The sequence below is a fragment of the Neolamprologus brichardi genome, chromosome 3, assembly GCF_056152115.1.
Source record: "Neolamprologus brichardi isolate AB-2024 chromosome 3, ASM5615211v1, whole genome shotgun sequence".
Classification (NCBI taxonomy): Eukaryota; Metazoa; Chordata; class Actinopteri; order Cichliformes; family Cichlidae; genus Neolamprologus; species Neolamprologus brichardi.
The window spans coordinates 13,355,461-13,375,210 of record NC_142106.1 but is presented as its reverse complement, the minus strand read 5'-3'; the positions used below and the strand labels follow the sequence as shown (position 1 = coordinate 13,375,210).

At 41.1% G+C, this 19,750-nt stretch overlaps 2 protein-coding genes across 2 annotated transcripts; both read right to left on the bottom strand.

Moving 5' to 3' along the window:
- Nucleotides 1–565: 565 nt before the first annotated feature.
- On the bottom strand, nt 566–9,752 carry LOC102798462 (interferon-induced protein with tetratricopeptide repeats 5-like). The gene is made up of 9 exons (XM_087838136.1): nt 9,661–9,752; nt 8,132–8,308; nt 7,596–7,785; nt 7,269–7,522; nt 3,651–3,826; nt 3,455–3,581; nt 3,229–3,373; nt 2,885–2,932; nt 566–775 (listed from the first exon to the last, which is right to left on the bottom strand). The coding sequence occupies exons 1-9, from the start codon at nt 9,663–9,665 to the stop codon at nt 566–568; spliced, it is 1,332 nt and encodes a 443-aa protein (XP_087694262.1). The 5' UTR covers nt 9,666–9,752.
- A 5,056-nt stretch (nt 9,753–14,808) lies between these two features.
- On the bottom strand, nt 14,809–19,456 carry LOC148103554 (Fc receptor-like B). Its single transcript, XM_087838776.1, has 8 exons — nt 19,426–19,456; nt 19,021–19,056; nt 18,253–18,510; nt 17,928–18,173; nt 17,652–17,810; nt 16,882–16,965; nt 15,584–15,681; nt 14,809–14,847 (listed from the first exon to the last, which is right to left on the bottom strand). The coding sequence occupies exons 1-8, from the start codon at nt 19,454–19,456 to the stop codon at nt 14,809–14,811; spliced, it is 951 nt and encodes a 316-aa protein (XP_087694902.1).
- Between the last annotated feature and the right edge of the window lie 294 nt (nt 19,457–19,750).

Here is a 19,750-nt window from a genome sequence, read left to right as displayed (position 1 = left end):
AATGAGAGAGAGAAAAAGGGTTGTTCTATTTATCTTTATGACTGCGTGTTATTGTACACACTCTGTCCTCTACATTAGAATCAATCCAGTCCTTGTAGACTGAGATGAGAGCAGTGGTGCATGTAGATGAGTAGAAAGTTAAGAAGAAAGGAGATGTGCTGCCACCTCCTGGCTGCAGTTAAAGGGTGGAAATTTTCTCTTATTCTGAATTAATCAACATTAGTTTTATTCTGCAAAAAAGTATTTCGACATGATTTTCCTTTCTACACTTAAACTTTAACTTAAGTTCTCCTAACTTTCCTATTTATCATTTTTGAATACTCTGTTAAAAATTGTGCAACATTTAACATTTTTCTCCAAGATATATAAACAAAACAAAAAAAAGATACATATGCAAATAACAAATGTTATGATTTAGAAACTAAGAGATAAAATACATATTGTAAAAGATTAATTCCACCCTGCTCTCTCTGAGTGTATCGCTCTCAAAACAAAATTAAAATACTTTTTGGCTCAATATAAGATTGTAAGAGTTAGTTATAGCTAGTTTTTGTAGTGATAATGATTAATCAGATGATCCCTGCAGCTCCAGGCGCAGCTCGCACAGAGCAGACAGGTACTCTTCATTGTCCTTGTCACAGTTCAGAGCTTTCTCATAAAACTCAGCAGCTCTCTTCCTGTCGCCCTCAGCTCTGGCCACCTGACCCAGCAGAGCGAGAGCTTCACCATTACCCCGATTCTTTGCCAGACGTCTCTCAGCGATCTGCTTCAGTTTCTGCAGGAACAAATAGAGGAACAATGAAAGATTCATTTATGTTCCAATGAACGTTTTCAGTGGGAGAAAACATTACATTATGCTTTAATTAAAAAAAGCGACATTTTGAAATTTGAACTCTGGAGGCTAAAGGATCTACCTCCCATCCTACATTTAAATAGTATAGGCACCACAGGTAAGCCCGCAGTCTGAGGTTGAATTGCTCTAATTGCTCTGATACTATTGTCATGGTGGGGTGTGCCGGTGTGAAGAAGAGGTAGACCCAGATGCAGACACGGTGAGACAGAACTAGGTTTCCAAAAATAAAGCGAGCCTTTATTGTGGCTGATGGCATGAACACCAGAGAACACTGAAACTGGGAAAACTAAGGAGACCAAGAACACTGTGTAACCTAAAAAGACTAAGAAACTCTGTGAAAGAACTATGAAGAAACTATGAACACAGAGTAACTAGGCAGGCTATGAAACAGTGACACAATAACGGAAACTATCCTAAACTAATCCTTCAAAATAAAACGGGAAACATAACGAGACCCAGACATGACTCGAACTAGACAAACAAAGAAAACTCGGACATGAAACATGACAGATAAACACATGAAGACTTAACACAGAAAACTTCACACAGGGATGAGACCAATGGGGATAAATCATGAATTAAAACTGTAACCCAGGCATGACAGAATGTAACTAGATAAACTGAAATGAAACTAGACTGAAAGGAATAACAAAAACATCAAGAAACTCAGAATACTGGGTCACATGACCCAGGACCATGACAACTATAAGGTCTTTAAGATAAGATGGGGCCTGATTACCAGCTTAAAATGTTTCTAAGAGTTTTCGGGGGACAACAGAAGGAGAAAAGCTATAGAGAGGTGTGTAAGACTGCAACTCTGGATAGTGACTTGGGGGGTTTTCATAAATTTGGCTTTTTGATATGAAAGGAGTTCAATCCACAGTGAGACAGATGCCACATCTCCTCACAAGACCTAGTGAAAGACAGTACCACTGACAGTCACCAGTAGTTTTCAAAACGTAAGTTGAAAACAGTCCTCAGTAGGGATGGGTATCGTTTAGGTTTTATCTGATACCGGTGACAAACCAGTACGGTGCCGGTGCTTAAAGAATGGAGAACACAAAATTGGTCCAAAAACCTCTCATGTTCAGCTGTTTTTTTGTAAAAAGATAACAATGTTAGCCTTTTCTGCAGCTATGGGGCATATATGGTATCATTCTTGGCTGGAAGCAGCTTAAACAATGGAAAAAACACAAACTTTGTCCAAAAACCTCTCATGTTCAGCTGTTTTCCACTTTTTCTTTGGTCATTTTAGCCTTTTTGGCCAGGGTGAAGGGAGTATCTGCCATCAAACAAGAAGACAGCCGCATGTAACTATGATGGTGTTTGCTAGTTCACCTTACATGCATTAATGTAATAACGTGGTTAGCTTACTCAACGTAAATTACACACGAACAACATGAAGCTACTCACCCAGAGAAGAACGGCTGCTGCTGCATCATCATCCTCATCATTTCTGCTACACTGGCAGGGCTCCGGGTCCGATAACAGGCACCACACCCGCAGTAGATGTGCACGGTGTGAGGTCTCGCAGCAAGCTATCAAATACGGCGCATTTGTTTCATCGGATTTGAGGTGTTACCTCCTTTGACAGTATCACCTTAAAGCACTTGTTGCAGCTGCTGAGTTTGCATCTTTTGCTGTGAAGTACAGCCAGACTTTTGACCGCTTCGCCTTGGGCATTTTTAATCTGTAGCTCTGCTCTAAAAGAACGTACGTACCTGGACCCGCCTACTATCCTCGGAAACGTAAAATGATTGGCTAGAATCTAAAGTGTATCACAGCTCAGGAAAAAAAAGCACCGAAATGTGCGCTGCTTTTCGGTCTGGTTACTACCGTTTATGTCAGAACCGGTGCCATCATGGCACCAGATACTGGTACCCATCCCTAGTCCTCAGGTACACAAGTAGGTATTGAACAAATCATTTACATCATGGGAGCTTTGATCTGAGGTTTCGCTCACATCCCATGAGTTAGTAACAACACTGAGTTTATATAACACGTAACCTTTGTTGTGTCTCTAGTGCTCACCTGAGCACACTGTCTCCAATTATATTTTTTCAGTGGTATCAGCAGCCCCTGCAGAGAGAAAACAGCAGAAAACTATCATTAAGATAAATCCATCCATACTAAGGTCATGTGGTAGATGTGAGCGGTGAAATGTTTCACATTACTGCCCCAACACCTCCACCCTCCAAACAAGGCCTGTTAGTTTTTCTTCTTTCATTGTTCTTCTTGGGTTGAAACGTGGAACATTAAGAGGCAGCTGCATGTCTAACACTGGACATGCCTCACTTTGGTGTAATTTGCCCTCTGATTTGCCCTCATTTTTTCGTCAGTGAGGACCAATCAGAGTCTGGCACCTAGAAACTTACCTTGGTATAGTGAGCGATGGCTTGAGCCTCATTTTTTTTGTGATAATGAAGAAAGTCACCGCAGCGCTGGTGAATAGTCTGACAATCCTTTTCCTCCTCCACCTCTGGTAACTTCTCCAAGCACTGCTGGAAAGCTTCCTCAGCCCTGAGAAACAAAGAGATGATGAGGAATCTACAGCCAGAGGAAAGAAAGAAGGAAGCCCTGCAGCTTAGTTTAGACGGGTACCTGCTCATATCCCCTTCCTCTGCACACAGCAGTGCAAGATCAGCCCACGCCCGGACAAAAGGTCTCTTCCTCTTCACAGATTCTTCAAGGTGACTGATACAGCAACGCCTCCACTTACGCACCTCTTCTGTGGAGCATTAAAGGATGATTTGAGTGGTGTTTATTTAAGGACCACATGCAGTATATTTCTGTGTACCTCTGTTGCTGAAGCGCCTGCGACACTCCTCAGCAATCATTTTCTGCTTGTAGCAGAGAGCCAGCTGGTAGTTGAAGGAAGATAATTGATCGCCCCTTTTCAGTCCTCGCTCAAACACAACAATAGCCTCATCCAGTCGATTCTGGAACACATTAAAAACACTAATCAGATACAAATATTCAGATCAATTTGAGGATAGAAGAAGAAAAATAACAGAAGAATGGTTTAAACTCTTAACAGCAGGCACGTGCAGGGGGGGGGGGGGGGGCTAGAGGGGCTTGAGCACCCGCCCCTTTCCTGATGGGTGCCCAAAGTGCCCTTTTGTTGAGGCAACTTTTTAAAAAAAATTTTTTTATTTTTTTTTATGTGTGTGGGCGTGCGGAGTCCTGTCTGTGCCCCTCAACAATAATATTTAACTATTAATCACAGTTTTGCTAAATAAAAGGATCTGGCTTGCATCAGTCACATGATCACATTTAACCAATGATCGCCCTTGACGGCAGAACGCGCTGGTTACGAGCCGGGAACGAGCTCACAAAGAGCACGCGCATTTTTAGCGGTCCGGAGCTACAGGAGAAACACAAATTAACTCAGAGACAGACTGATGCGACAAAACCAGTAAGTAGGTGTACAGCGTACACTGTAGTGTATAGCACACAGGAGTATTAGCTTATTACGTACACGTTGGTAAGCTGTCTTGTTGCAACTGACGAACTGAAACAAACGAGCGTGCTGTGTGTGCAACAGCGTGACAAACATTACCTGTCCTTTTATTAACTGCACAGGTAGTGCTGGTCATAGCTGCTGGCTACCTGTGTAAGGCTGTCATGGGTCTGTAGCTCTGTCACCGTTTTAGGGAACATATTTAGTTTTAAAGTAAGTTTCCGGGCTTTTCCTGCCTTTCTGGAGGGATTATATTTCACTAAAAAACGATCTAATATGCATGTCCACATAATTATGCATTATTATAATATTTTTAAAAAACACACACTGTATTTTAAAGAGCATACATTAAGAAGCAGATTATATTAGATTTATATTTTAAATAAGACAAAATTTGGATTTTACAGCAGTAAAATTATTGTATCTCTACAGTTTAAAAATGTAATAAGCTTTGCTCCTGCACAGAGTGGATCGTGAAACAAATGGAATCATCATAAATACATTATTTCATATTTATTACTTCCCCCTCCTCATTGCTTTATTATTGTAGCTCTAGTAATAAATAATAATGTAAGGATTCTGGATCAGCACCATGATGCCCATAGTATATACAGTATTCTGAAGAAGGTCTAAAACGTCACTGTGCGTGCGTGCATGTGTGTGTTTTATTTAGGTGGATTTAAAAAAAAAATATTACTCATGATATAACATTGTCCAGACATGGCTGGTAAGGACATGAGGAGGGAACAGTAGGAGCTGTGTGAGGCTACTAAAGGCAGGGCTATAACATTTTTCTGTCATCATTTTATTATAGATTAAGTGCAAGAGTTGTTAGGTGTGGATAATTAGATTATAGTTTATTGCAATAGCAAGTTGTGCCTTGTTCTCAGATAGACAGCAAGTGGAGAGTGAAATATGAAATGATGGGATGGAAGGAAGAAGAGAAGCAAAGAGTGATTCACAGGCAGAGCCTAAATTATTTCTCACAGTTTTTTGTTGCCTTATGGTTCCAAGCGCTGTCACCAATCTTTGCATTTTGTTGTTATCTCATGACACTTGTTTAATCAGCTACCATCTCTCCTATGGACTTTTTAATGTCTACAGTCTCAGATCAACACAGCCCTGCCCTCCAGCACTATCCACAGAAACCCCTCAACAGCAACATTGTACCCATCAGGTAAAACATCGGCTACGTTTGCTTTGCCTTGTTGCCCATATTAGATTCTTAATGAATGTGTGCTGTTGTTATTCAGCCTGGTTCATTGTGCCCCTTTTTAACTTTGAGCACCCGCCCCTTTAAACCTCTCTGCACTGCCCTGCTTAACAGCTATAAATGCAAACACTGGAAAAGTGATGAATTTAGAAGGAAATTCTCTCTTGTTCACACCAGCAACTTATACAAATGCATGAAAATCTATAAAAAAGAAAAAAGGTTTTAAAACTTTCCTTTTTCTTAAAGCATATAGTTCGGGCTGGATCAGGATTTCAGCTCTGCTTTTGTAGGTGATGTGGTTCTATATGCTTCATCAGGTTTTGGCCTCCAACTTGCACTGGAGCGGTTTGCAGGCAACTGTGAAGTGGCAGCAATTAGAATCTGCACCTCTAAATGAGAGGCTGTGGTACTCAGCAAGAAAAGGGTGGAGTGCCCACTCTGATTCAGGGACAAATCGCTGCCCCAAGTGGAGGAACTGAAGTGTCTCAGGGTCTTGTTCACGAGTGAGGGGAGATTGGCAGATGGATTGGTCCTGCAGCTCAGGTGATGCAGATGCTGCCCCGGTCAGATGTGGTGAAGAGAGCATAAAAGCGAAGCTCTTTATTTACCAGTTGATCTACGTCTATACCGTCACCTATGGTCACAAGGTTTGATGAGATGAGATTGCAGATACAAGGGGCAGAAATAAGGTTTGTCCAAAGGGTGGCTGGCCTCTCACTTTAAGATAGGGTGAAGAGTTTGGCCGTCCAAAAGGGGCTCAGAGCAGAGCCGCTGCTCCTCCACATTGAAATAAGTGGAAGAAGATGAATGGATGGATGGATATTCATAAATTTGAAATGTAATCAGTGTGTCTGTACTTACTATGGGAATTTTATAAAACTTCCTGTAAAACATTAATACAAATTTGCAGCAGTGGACGCCACAGTTGACTGTCTACCTCAGGTTTAATGGCTGGTTGTTCTCGTCCCTGAATCAGTACAGTATCAGGATTAAGGAGAGCAAAAACACCCAAGCTGTTCAGGATTACAAAATAGGAAAGGAAATGAAGGCCTAAAGCCAGCCAGCATCCCCAGAGATCAGAGTTGTTCTAAAAATTCCCAGGAGCCAAAAATGAACACCAAACTTTTGGAGTCATATGAAAGTCAAGGACAGGTTTTATAACCTTTAAATAAAGTGTCTTTATTGACCTGGCTGCTGTTGATGATGCTCTATTAAAAGCACAATAAACTTTTTTGCCTTCCAGTAAAAGCAAAATTAAACAATGACTTACTTTTATTCGTAAAGAAAGCAATACTGTTAAATACACCACATTTCTTCTGTGCTCAGCTGCAGTATCCAGATAAACTACATAACTATGCTACATGATTTTTTAGCAATTTAGTCATTCCTTGAGCAAAAAGTAACTATTTGAAAAACTCTGTTACATTCAGAGCATCTTTTAAGTGGAATAAACTGCCTTATGCAATTAGAGAACTAGCGACTATTCATAATTTAAAAAAAAACCAAAACATTTAAAAGCCTATTTATACAGTTCTAATAAATATTGTAAATATTGTAAGAGGGTAATGTTGTGACCTGTTTTCCACATGTATTGTGCCTCAATGCTTATATTTTTACGATTATTGTGGATGTAAGAGCCAAATTATGTGGACGTTTTGCATCTGTATTACAATCATCTTTATTGTATAATGTTTTATTATATTATACTTGATGGCTTGGGCCCCAGGAAGATTAGCAACCACTATTGTGTAAGCTGATGGGGTTTCCTTATGAATAAATAAAAAATTCTTATCATAAAACTGACCTGTTCTCCGCAAAAGAGGACAACGGCGTTGCAGGTGTTCCACTCAACGTCATGAGTCTGTACCTCAAGTGCTTTACGAAAACAGTCGATGGCTTTTGATATAGAAGACCTCGACACCTTAAAATAGGCCCAGCCTTGTTCCCCATACACCTCTGGGAGGAGACTTCCTGATGAACCAGTGGGATACTTCACCTGCAGAGGGAGAAGGAAGCGTCAGAGGTTCAACAGCAGTGATCATAACATTGGATCTGATTGGTGTACATACCAGCATGTCCTCGACTCTCTGACAGTAGCTTTGTGACTGTGCAAAGTCTCCATCATGATATTTCAGCCAGGCTATGTCTCCATACGTCACTATGAGCCGCCTCTCACTCTCATCACCGTAACTCTCCCTGATGGTCTCCTCTGATTGGTTTAAAAGTGACAGCGCTTCCTCTCGTTGATCCTGAAGATACCTGAGGACCAACAGGTCATCAACAGCTGTTCCACATCTGGTGTTTACGACACCTGACAAGAAACTGACTTGAGGGTTCAACTACACCTTGTTGATGATTAATTCAGGTTTTTATATGAGGTTCATGACTCCAGGGTTAGATAATTACTGCATCTCCACCAGAAAAACAAAAGTCCAAACAAACTTCAGGAAACAGATTTATGTAGTGAGAAAAACTGTCTTTCTTCTGGCTAATGTTAGCTCTTCTCTTCTCTAGCAGAGTCCCAGAAATAAAAGTGTTGAGATTTGAATGAGCAGAATAAATCCACTTTAGCTTTTCTTTCATCAGACAGCTCCAGAAACTGTACCTGAAATAAGCCAAGAGGCTGTAGAAGCAACCTGCTCCTTTACGCGGACTCTGATGAAACTCTATGTCAATCTCTGTTCGGGTGATCAGTTTTTTCGGGGACACGTCCAGCTTCAGATCCCAGGTGAAGTGACACTGCAACTGCTGCAGCCTGCTGAGCAGAGCGCTGCTATCTTCACTGTAAGAGAGGCACAAAGAAAAAGCTGTGAGGACCATCAGAGGGAGAGCATCAAACCAATCAATCAATGAAATCAGTGATGTGAAGTAGATCTGTGGTTTGAATCTCACACTGAGGAACCAGAAGAAACCTTAGATGTGGAGTGAGACACAAACACAGGGGGACAGCTAAGTACTATACTGTACTATACTTAGTACTTGTGGAATATTTTTGATATTGTTCTGTTAAATATTTTTGGATATGAGACCACACAATTTGTTTTTGTTTAATACATTTGATCACATGCCAGTGTTAAAATGTTTAGTTATTGATGTTAGATGTGTCATGTTTCTGCTGTGTTCAGGCAGGAGAGGACCCAAACGCAAACTCACGGGGACACGGGAAATTAACTCAAAAGCAATGCTTTATTGCAGACTCGAGGAAAGGATACAAAACTACACTTCACAGTGAGGCACACAAGGGAACACAAAGCATGAGGGACAACACAACACCGACTCAGAGAAACACAGGGCTTAGATACACTGGGAAGTAACGAGGGGAATGAGACACAGAAGGAGGGCACAGCTGGGAGAAATCAGGACTGATGAGATGAGGAAGCAAAGCAGGATACACACACATGAGACAGACCTTCAAAGTAAAACAGGAAGTACAACACTGAGACATGAACTTGCCACGGTGGAGACAGAACAACTAAGAAACACAGAGACATAAACCATAAGGCAGAGCACTCTAAGGACCAAAATACACAGACGGAAACACTAGGCATGGAGCACAAGAAACTAGATTTAAGGGAGTAACTAAAGACCAACAATGAGGACATAACTTACAACACAAAGTGACAAAAAACACAGGAAACTCAAAACACTTCATCAAAAAACCCAGGACCCTGACAAGATGCCTCAGTTGCCCAAGTTTTTTTTTTTCAGTTACCAGTGTTCATGATGTGGAATTAATATTGTTGAGTTGAGCACTGAAGTAGGCAAGCAGGAGCACGGACTCGAACACGCATGCAGGGTAGTTGTGAGCAATCAGGGCTAAAATGTGTGGATTTTGATACCCAAGTATGGGAGGTTATTAATTTTATTTCTTATTTGACTGATAGCACATTTCATTACTAAAATAATCGATACCTGCAGCACAGATTATTATTATTACATAACAGGTTTATAATTTTATAATCGCCACTTTTTCCTCTTCCTCTGATTCACAGACTCTTGGACAGTGTTACTTTGTATCCCTCTGCGTGCACCTGAGCGCCAGGTAAACTAAACTACTGCTGGATTTAAAGTCCACTCAGATGGTTCAATTTGTGATAAATGATCGATTATTTATCAAAGGTTTGGCAGACTGACCTCATGTTGGAGCAAACAGAGACCTCCTCCTCCTCAGACTCAGCAAAGTGATGACTGAACACAAAGAGTGCGTGGACTGATCTGTGAAGCTGTCACCTTTGTCACACAAACCACACACCCCTTCTCCTGCTGCCTTCAGGGCCCTGCTGAAAACAAGAAAAAGTGTCTCTCCTCTCCTCTGGTGAATTTAATGGCCATAAATATAAAGTATGTTAGGAGACGGGAGTCACACATTTGAGACAGGAGGGCTGTATCCCAATTCAGGGTCTGCAGCCTTAAAGGCCGCATTTTAAGGCCGATTACGTCATAGCGACGCGACGAAGGCTGTCCCAATTCAAAGGCTGCTCGAAATGCGGCCCTCAAATGCGTCCTTCATTTCCCTGAATTTTAAGGACGTGGCGGTGTAGACTTCGTGGCCCAACATATCCCAGAATGCATAGCGCGGCGGTGGGTGTGGATAATTTTGCCGAAAAAAAAACGGCGGATGAGGGGCGCCTGAAGAGTAAACTTTAAGTAAGTACTGAATATTACGTCACTTATTTATGTGCAAATGTTTAATAATGAAGAACATTAAAACATTCCTGTTGGCCACATGTCGGCAAAGTTATGTGACATTAGTGACGTTTGTACTAACTTGGTTTTAAAGCCTTTACTTTAAAATATACGCCGTTCAATAGCTGAGCTTAATCTTACAGAGAATGATCAAAGCTCATGTAGAAACAAACAAACAAATGAACAAAAGATTTTCTCCTTCATTTCTGTCAAACAAAGCTGTATGAAGCGTTTCCAGCTGTTAGTATCATGGTTGCTAGGCAACCTGGGCAGCGCAACGGAGGCTACACCGTCCCATTTCACAAGCCTCTCACTTCCGGCCTTAGCGGTCTTTAAGTACGCGGCCCTTGAGGATCGTTGAGGCTGCGTACTTTAAGGCTGCAGACCCTGAATTGGGATACAGCCGAGGAAAGCGTACCGACGACAAGGCTGGGCTTTATGTTTTACATGACCTCAGGAGGGGTCTTTGAAGGCACCACGAGGGAACGTTAAGTTTCGTTTCTGCATCTCAGCTGAGAGCGTCACCAAAGATCACTGATCAGCCATTGGTCTGTAAAGAAGTGATTTATCTGTGTTTTTTCTGAGGAGGAGAGGGGCTGTTTCTTTTAGCATGATGTGAGTCCACATTAGCTTCACAGCAACTTTCTGGTTTCTGAAAACCACCACAAATAATACAGATACTAACGGAGGTGGCAAAAGTACAGACAATCTGTAGTCCAGTAGTAAAAACACTCAAGTAAAAAAAATTTTTTTAAAAGGTAGAAAAAGAGGGCCAGGAGTTCAAACATGAATGAATAAAATATGATAATAATTAACTGAAACCGGAATTAATAAATAAATAGATAAACAATTAAATGTCTATTTATTTTATTGAAAACATGCAATAAAGTATTTATTTCCAGTTTTAATAAATTACATCGACATTTAATTATTTTTTCTTCTCATTTTTCCACAAGTGGACCTTTTGCTTTACTGGTCCACTGGATTGTCATCGTTTATTCAAGCTTTATTATTTATTCTTATTTCAAGTTATTACAATCAGAACGGACGGACTCGGGGACAGGAAAGAGAAATAAGAAAAGAGAAGTTGGGAGTAAAGTAAACAAAAGGAGAGAGAAAGAACAGGAGGGGAGAAGAGGGAGAGAGAGAAAATCACTAAAAATCTGCTTCGCCAACTGCTGAAAAACAAACAAGCAAAATGAAAAGAGCACACTAGGAAAACTGCAGCAACAAACAACAGAAACACAGGTAACAGTAAATAATAAATACTGAATCTCACTGAGCAACACACAAGACCAACAACACATGATATGTTTAGAGGCAGCAGTCAACCAATGTGTGTGTCTGTGAGTATTTGCTTGTACACCTCTGTGAGAGCGCTGGTATTCATAAGGTTTCTCCATGTAAGTGTCTAATAGTAGGTGTGGGGAGCCATAGCCCTGCCCCCCAGGGCATGAAGCAGGCATGGGGGAGATCCAGGCCCCAGACATTCAGAGGGCCCACAGAGCGCGAGAGCCAGAGGAGGATGACCGGAGGGGCAGCTGCACCACCCTCATGGAAAGAGCTGAGGAGAGCTGTGGTGACGTATATACGCCCAGGTGTGTGTGTATGTATGTATATCTATCTATCTATCCCCAAGGACCCCAAGAAGAGACCAGTCCCCTCCAACTACCGACCAATAACCTGCCTCAGTACTACATGGAAGCTTCTGTCAGGCATCATATCGGCTAAGATGAACAGGCACATGGGTCAACGTCATCAGGTACCCTGCTGGGGTAATAGGCTGGCCAAAGGAGGAGATAGAAGCCACTGACATAAAGACAAGAAAGCTCCTTACCATGCATGGAGGGTTTCACCCCAAGTCCAGCACCCTGAGGCTGTACGCTAAGCGGAAGGAAGGGGGTCGGGGACTGGTGAGTGTCAGCACCACAATCCAGGATGAGACAACGAACATCCAAGAATACATCACGGAGATGGCCCCAACTGACAGCGTGCTCAGTGAATACCTCAGGCAGCAGAAACCCAAGAAAGTGGAGGATGACGAGGAACCATCATGGAAGGACAGGCCCCTGCACGGTAGGTACCACCGGCAGATAGAGGACGTGGCTGATATCCAGAAATCCTACCAGTGGCTGGACAAAGCTGGACTGAAAGACAGCACGGAAGCACTAATCATGGCAGCACAAGAACAAGCTCTGAGTACAAGATCCATAGAGGCTGGGGTCTATCACACCAGGCAAGACCCCAGGTGCAGGCTGTGTAAAGATGCCCCAGAGACAATCCAGCACATAACAGCAGGGTGCAAGATGCTAGCAGGCAAGGCATACATGGAACGCCATAACCAAGTGGCCGGCATAGTGTACAGAAACATCTGTGCCGAGTATAACCTGGAAGTCCCGAGGTCAAAATGGGAAATGCCCCCAAGGGTGGTGGAGAATGACCGAGCTAAGATCCTGTGGGACTTCCAGATACAGACAGACAAAATGGTGGTGGCTAACCAACCGGACATAGTGGTGGTAGACAAACAGAAGAAGACGGCCGTAGTGATCGATGTAGCGGTTCCCAATGACAGCAATATCAGGAAGAAGGAACACGAGAAGCTGGAGAAATACCAAGGGCTCAGAGAAGAGCTCGAGAGGATGTGGAGGGTGAAGGTGACGGTGGTCCCCGTGGTAATCGGAGCACTAGGTGCGGTGACTCCCAAGTTAGGCGAGTGGCTCCAGCAGATCCCGGGAATAACATCGGAGATCTCTGTCCAGAAGAGCGCAGTCCTGGGAACAGCTAAGATACTGCGCAGGACCCTCAAGCTCCCAGGCCTCTGGTAGAGGACCCGAGCTTGAAGGATAAACCGCCCGCAGGGGCGTGCTGGGTGTTATATATATATATATATATATATATATATATATATATATATATATAACCTTTACAGTAGTTTGGCCATTTACACCATTTACACACAATAGGGGGGAAACAAAACAAGTACCAATACTAACTAAGCACAGAATAACATAACTGAACCTAAAAGCAAACAAACAAAAAATAATAATTTGAGTAGGTCCTGCTGAGCAGGCATTGTGGTTTCAAAGTCCTCAGCCCTTGGCCACGCCTTTTGGCCAGACAGGAAACAGCCACCTTCCCAAACCAGGTAACTCAAAGACATATTGATATGACATATTATATACAAACATATTAATATAACAGAAAAAAGAAAAGCCACACAATGCTATTATGTGCACGCTTCATTATATCACTGTTAGGTTTAAGTGACGACATCAATGAATTATATTACTGAAATAACTGCAAACCAAACTAATGTGGCTGATGCCATCACACCCATCCTCATGCACACATATGTAGTTACACTTGCCCAACATGGAGACAAACAGGAATAAACACATTGTACACACACTAACACTCCCAAAAGATACTCTATACACCCAGGTCCAGGAACCATCACCCCCAGAGGGGCAATCTGCCCCAGACCCAGGAGATGGTGCCCTTTTCCCTGCGATGGAGACAAGCAGGCTGCCCCCAGTCCTGCAGTAGCAGGAAGCAGTGTTGGTCAAGTTACTTGAAAAAAGTAATCAGTAACTAATTACTGATTACTTCCCCCCAAAAGTAATCATGTTACTTTACTGATTACTTATTTTCAAAAGTATTTAATTACTTAGTTACTTTTTAAAAAACACGATTTACAACCTGAATAGGTGATAAAGTGATAGATCTTTCAGCCCAATTCTACTTTTTCTGCATAATCCATCATACAAAATGTAATCAAATGGAAAAGTCTCTTTTTAAAACTTGTTTTATCAGTTTTAATCTTTTAACTTTATGCATCAAGCAATAATTTAATTATATGCAACATTCTCTGACTGGAAGAAATTTGTTTAACATTTAAACTTATTTTCTGCACATTCCAGCACATAAAATAAAATAATTTTTTTGTGTTTACACTCAGTCTTTCAAATAGATGCAAGTGAAACACAGCAGAAAATAAATAAAGTCAAAGACTAGCGGTCCTGTTGCTCTATTTTCACCTGTAAAGCAGGAGTGGGGTAGGCGGAGGGTTACCCTGGTGATGGTGTGTCATAGCGGTCAGTGGAGGAATCCTACCTCCCCTGTTTGCATTTCAGCAGAGAGGATGCTCAGTCTGTTAAAGTAGAAATGGCAAAGCTGCGACAACAAAAGAGATTTAAAGAGACGTCTGAAGGTGATAACATTCCTTAATGATTTTTGGTGAGGTTCAGATCAGCTAAAGAATAAAATAAAAGAGTGGTGTATGCTAATGTGCTGCAGCTGTTTACAGAAATGAGCTCTGTAGACTTTCAGACTGAACTTTGTTCATTCTGCTTCAGGTAAGAGACTTTTTGAATCTCTGATGTTGCATCAGCATGGGGGGGAAACTGCTTCATATAAAAAAAACCCTGTTTTATTTCCACTTCATCATTGGTTCAGTGCAGCTGTACAACTGTAAACACACACAGAATATGATTAAATAAATAATATATAATATAGGAGTGCAGGGATGTGTTTAACAGCCAGCTGCGCATCACTGGTCACACTAGTTAAACTGTGGTGTAGGTGTGTGGCTCAGCTTCAGTGAGGAGTAGATGACCGCTGGCTCTGGTGGAAGATCTGAACACAAACACACAGATTACAGAAAGTTTAGATGTCAGGAGGCAAACTGTTTCTCTTTCCACCTCTCCTCTCTGTCCTGTAATAATATTATTCCAGTCTTAATTATCACTCACACCTGATTACACCACTTTCACAGTGACACACAATGTTTTTTTTTTTAAACTGTATTTACATAAAATACTTTTCCTCTCAGACTCAGATTTCTCTCCAGTAGCTTTGGGTCTCATGTGTTTATCCCAGGCCGTTCTCACTCCCGAGGCGTAACATGAGGACGTTTTGTCACGTCCCGCGGCGTTCCTGAGGAACGCGAAAGGAGACCTTCGGCGTTCTTATGGTACACGGCGGGTTATGGCTGAAATCCAGTGCAATGACGCTCCCGCGGTAATAGATCCTAACCATAACCTTTTTCCTGATCTTAACCAGAACTTTAATGATGTTAAATAGCGTGTTTCTAAGCGATTTGAAGAAAAAGAGTGAACATGTGTAGATTGAGTCCATACGGTTCTCATATTTCCGAGGTCCTCATTCAGGAACGTGGTGGGTAGCCGAAAACGTAATATGTTGACGATTTGTCACCTAGCGTAAAATGTTACGCTTTGGGAGTGAGAACGTGTTGGTTTAACCCCTTCATATTTTTCTAATGTTATAATTTATCTTCTGTTATGTAGACAGTCTGACCTGTGGAGCTGATAACCAGCTTCATGTGACCACACTTTTGGAGCAAGTATCAAACCTGAGCAGCTGTACCTCTGTGCCTGCTGTTTGTCCTGATGGTGATTTCTCCATAACTGACGTCAGCTGTTGATGAATAAACTGCATGTGGATCAGTCTCTGCAAAACAAAACAAAGTCATGTGACTCACATGAAACTCACCATTTAGGATGAGATAAAAATGGAGTTTTCATGAATTAGAGCTGCACAGCACGTCCTCCCTTTAACCTGAGGTGACTTTAACACCTCTGCTGAGTTTACTTTTCAAAACAGGAAGTTTAATGACCACAAAGCTGCTCATGTGTTAAAACAGTGCATCGTGTAAAGAAAGCTGTTGCTAAGCCGTGAAACCAAATAATCCAAACAATATCAAACAAAAGGCTTTGGAGTAAATTTGTACCTGATCATGAGTACGGCCTCATCACAGAGCTGAACTGTTCTGTGTTCAAATGCTGCATAGAAAACCAAACTTCCCTACTACTTTACTTTATCAGTAACATACATTTGTTGCATCATGAAGAGTCTGTTATTGTAAAGTATTATAAAGTAATATTAGTTTCGATTTTGGTGGGGGTTTTTGTTCACAGTTTTACACTGTGATAGTTCTTCATTAAACTTTTCAAAGAAAATCTTGTGGATTTATTTGGATATCAAAGCGCTAACTAGCGTAAGCATTGACCTAAACATCAAGTTACACAAACTTTCAGTTCCCACAGAAGGATGCCTGAGTGGATGCTAAAAAAACAAGAGGATGAGCCGAGGGTTTGCACCAATGGTTACTTTAAAATCTGAATCATGCAAAGCTACGCTAAAAGAACACAAGAATGAAAATATACAGACGGATGTAACCAGGGCAGGTCCGGTTTAATGTGAGAAAATAAAAGGAGTTAAGAAAAAAGCTTCTGAGACTTCTTCCTGACTGTACAGAGAAAAGATTTGAAGCTTCCAAACCTCAAAGACAGACCACTAATACGTGGTAGGATGGTCAGCTCCAGTTATGGCGGCCACAAACTTCCAAATGATTCACATGTTATTGATTCAAATTTCAATAAAAAAGCAATACATTCTTCATTCTAAGAATCAACGTCCACACATAAAAGTGTTGCAGCATTTTGTCTGTTTACCAATAAAATGTTAAAATGTATTGTCATGCTATTCCTTCTAATCATTTGAAATCTGATTCAGACAGATATGACTTTGTTATTTGAAGTGAGACGACAGCTGTTTCAACATCAGTGTTTTGAAGCTTTATTTTTCAATATTCTGATTTCCTGTGGGCCTTTCTGCCTTGAAATTAATCTAGCCATAAACTTTCTGTACCTTTCGTCCTCTTTGACCCGTATCGGTCGTCTGCTGCTGTTCTTCTCACTGATGAGTAGAAGGCTGCTGCTGGAGGATCTCTATCTGCAAAACCAAATCCAAAGATTTCACTTATAACAGAACTGATACTGCTGCAATTCCAACATTTGGAACATTAAGATTTATAAATGAGCTGATAATGTTTTATAGCAATATAAATAGTAACACCATGTAAAAGGGTTTCTTTTTTTCTTTTTTAAGTCAGAAAACAGGAAACTGGACTGCGGCACATGTTCCTCACATCGAAACTCTTTGACCACAAAGTCTCATATGTAGCATCACAGTTCACACACAGGAAAACAACTAAAATGTTTACATTTCTAATGTATTAAATGTTAAATTTTTAAATATATTAAATAATGTGAAATGCTGAAGTATAAAATTGTGTACAGTTGCTAACTTAATTTAACATTGATTTAAAATGGCAAAGGTCCTCACAAAGGCAGCGACATTTCAGCAGTCATGTGACTCTTAAACCCCCCCCCCCCCCAAAAAAAAAAAAAAACCCAAAAAAAAAACATGTCACCTTAGAATCATCCCTACACGTGTTTGGTTTGTATCCACTTTTGAAATTTTAGTTTGAGTTGTTCAATGTTTCATATGTCAGCTTTGTGGCACTCAGCAGACAAAAACTGTAGATTTGATTTTGAAGTGATTTGAAATGTCCCTTTAAAATTGTTTAACACCCATTACCCAAATCTCCCAGAGTCTGACCAGAATGTGTGTCTCACCTTCAGCTTTCCTCCGAACACAGCGTCTCACCAGTAAAACCAGTACAACCAGCAGCAGCCCAAATATGGAGGGAATAGACACCATCACAGAGAGAGGAGGAGAGGATCGTTGAGGAGGAGGAGAGGAAAACGAGGAGAAGTGGATGGAGGTAGTGGAGGCTGATGAAGGAGGTGGAGAGTTGGACGAACCTAAACGAACTAAAGAGAAATGCAAATCTTTGTGGCCAGTTTGAGTCACTTTGGGTCTAATATTTTTGAAAGAAAGCTAAATTTTACCTGTGACAGTGATCCAGCTGGATGGAGACTCTCCATGACCGCTGATGTCACACTTGTAGAGGCCTTCATCAGACCTGGAAACATGCTGGATGGTCATGTGACCTGTAGGCTGCTTCCTGATGAGGGAGCCATCTTTATAGAAAGCAGCTGGGAGGTTGGAGGGAGTGGTCTTTGTTTTACAGAGCAGAGTGACGTCATCTCCCTCCATCACAGGGAGGACAGGACTCTGCAGGATCACTGATCCACCTCAACACAGAGACAAACTACAGCATTTCATCCATTTACACACAGCTTCATCAACACTAACTCCACACACTCAGCTTACCAGTGACTGTCAGGTTAACCATGTTACTGATGGGACCCTCTCTGGACTCACACCAGTAAACTCCACTGTCCAATGGAAAAACACTGTTGTTACATGAAGAACCAGTTGGTGTTCCCCACTTGTCACACTCAGCTCTGGTGTCTTTGCTTGTGTTTCTCCTCAGAGTCCATCCAGCAGAGCTGTCGTCCTCCTCACAGCTCAGAGTCACAGAATCTGCTTTAAAGAACTGAGAGCTGCTGGGACTCACAGTCAGACGAGCTGTGAGAGATTATAGATTTTTGAACAAAAACATGAAGTAAGTAAAGTAATAAGTAAAATTTTATTCATATAGCACCTTTCAAGATAAAATCATAAAGTGCTTCACAGACGCTAAAACATAAAAACAAAAATCAACCAAAAGCAAGTTTTTAGCTGATTTTTAAAAGCAATGACTGAGTCCACAGATCTCAAGCTCAGAGAACGTTCCACAGTCTGGCACTGTAATATATAAATAATTATTCCTTAACAAAGATTCTATTTGTTAAAAAAAAACAAACTATACGTTGGTAGTTTACCAAGACAACAAAATCTGCCAATTGTAGATTTTGTTGTGTTGATGTAGCTCAAGTTCAGCTCAGTTCAATCCGTCTGAAACATGCCATTTATTAAAGCTGTTTTGACCTCCATAGCAGACACATATGGGTGTAATCTGTCTCCATTCTAGCTCTAGTTTCGGTCCTTATTGCTCAGCTTGTGTTGGTTAGTTTGTCACAGAATAAATTCACTAACCTTGGTTTGTTGTGTGGCAAAGCAGAAACAATGGAACTGATGAGAAAACAAAACAATTCGTCATCTTTTAGTATTTTTTATTTATTTATTTGCTTTAAACACCAAATCTCATTTTGTATGAGGAGTGTGCTTTGGGTGAATATTGCCACTTCTCACTGCAGTCTGCATCACTGAACGGAAAGACTCAACTTTTAATTGATTCAATCAAGTTAAACTTTAAACCTCTAAAATTAACAGAAAAAGGCTGGATTAAAACACCTTAGTTGGTCACATGTACGTCTCTGTGGATTATTAAACCAAGTAAGTAATGAAAAGTAAATATATTTTGCTTTATCTCAGTGCCACTCTTTACTAGGTTTACTTCAAGAAACACATTAACATTTAAAGGCAGCACGTGTTACTTACGGAGCAGCCACAGAAGAGCTGTTTGTCCCATCGTGCCTCACAGAGGTGTGAGATTGTTGCTGTTCCACTGCAGCACTTAAACCCTCCTCCTTCCTCTCAGTAGCACCATTTAGGTGGTCTGTGGTTTCTCTGCAGTAGTTGTAGAGGAAAAGGTCTCTAACATTTTAGTTTTAAGCTGAGATATGACTCATGAGGTGTGTTAGAGCAATGAACAAAAAAGAATGAAAATACCAACAGGGTGGCTCACCTGATTTTTTTTTAAATAGAAAAACGATTTAAAGAAAAGCATCTAATAAATGCTCTATCAAATTAAAATCTGATTTTA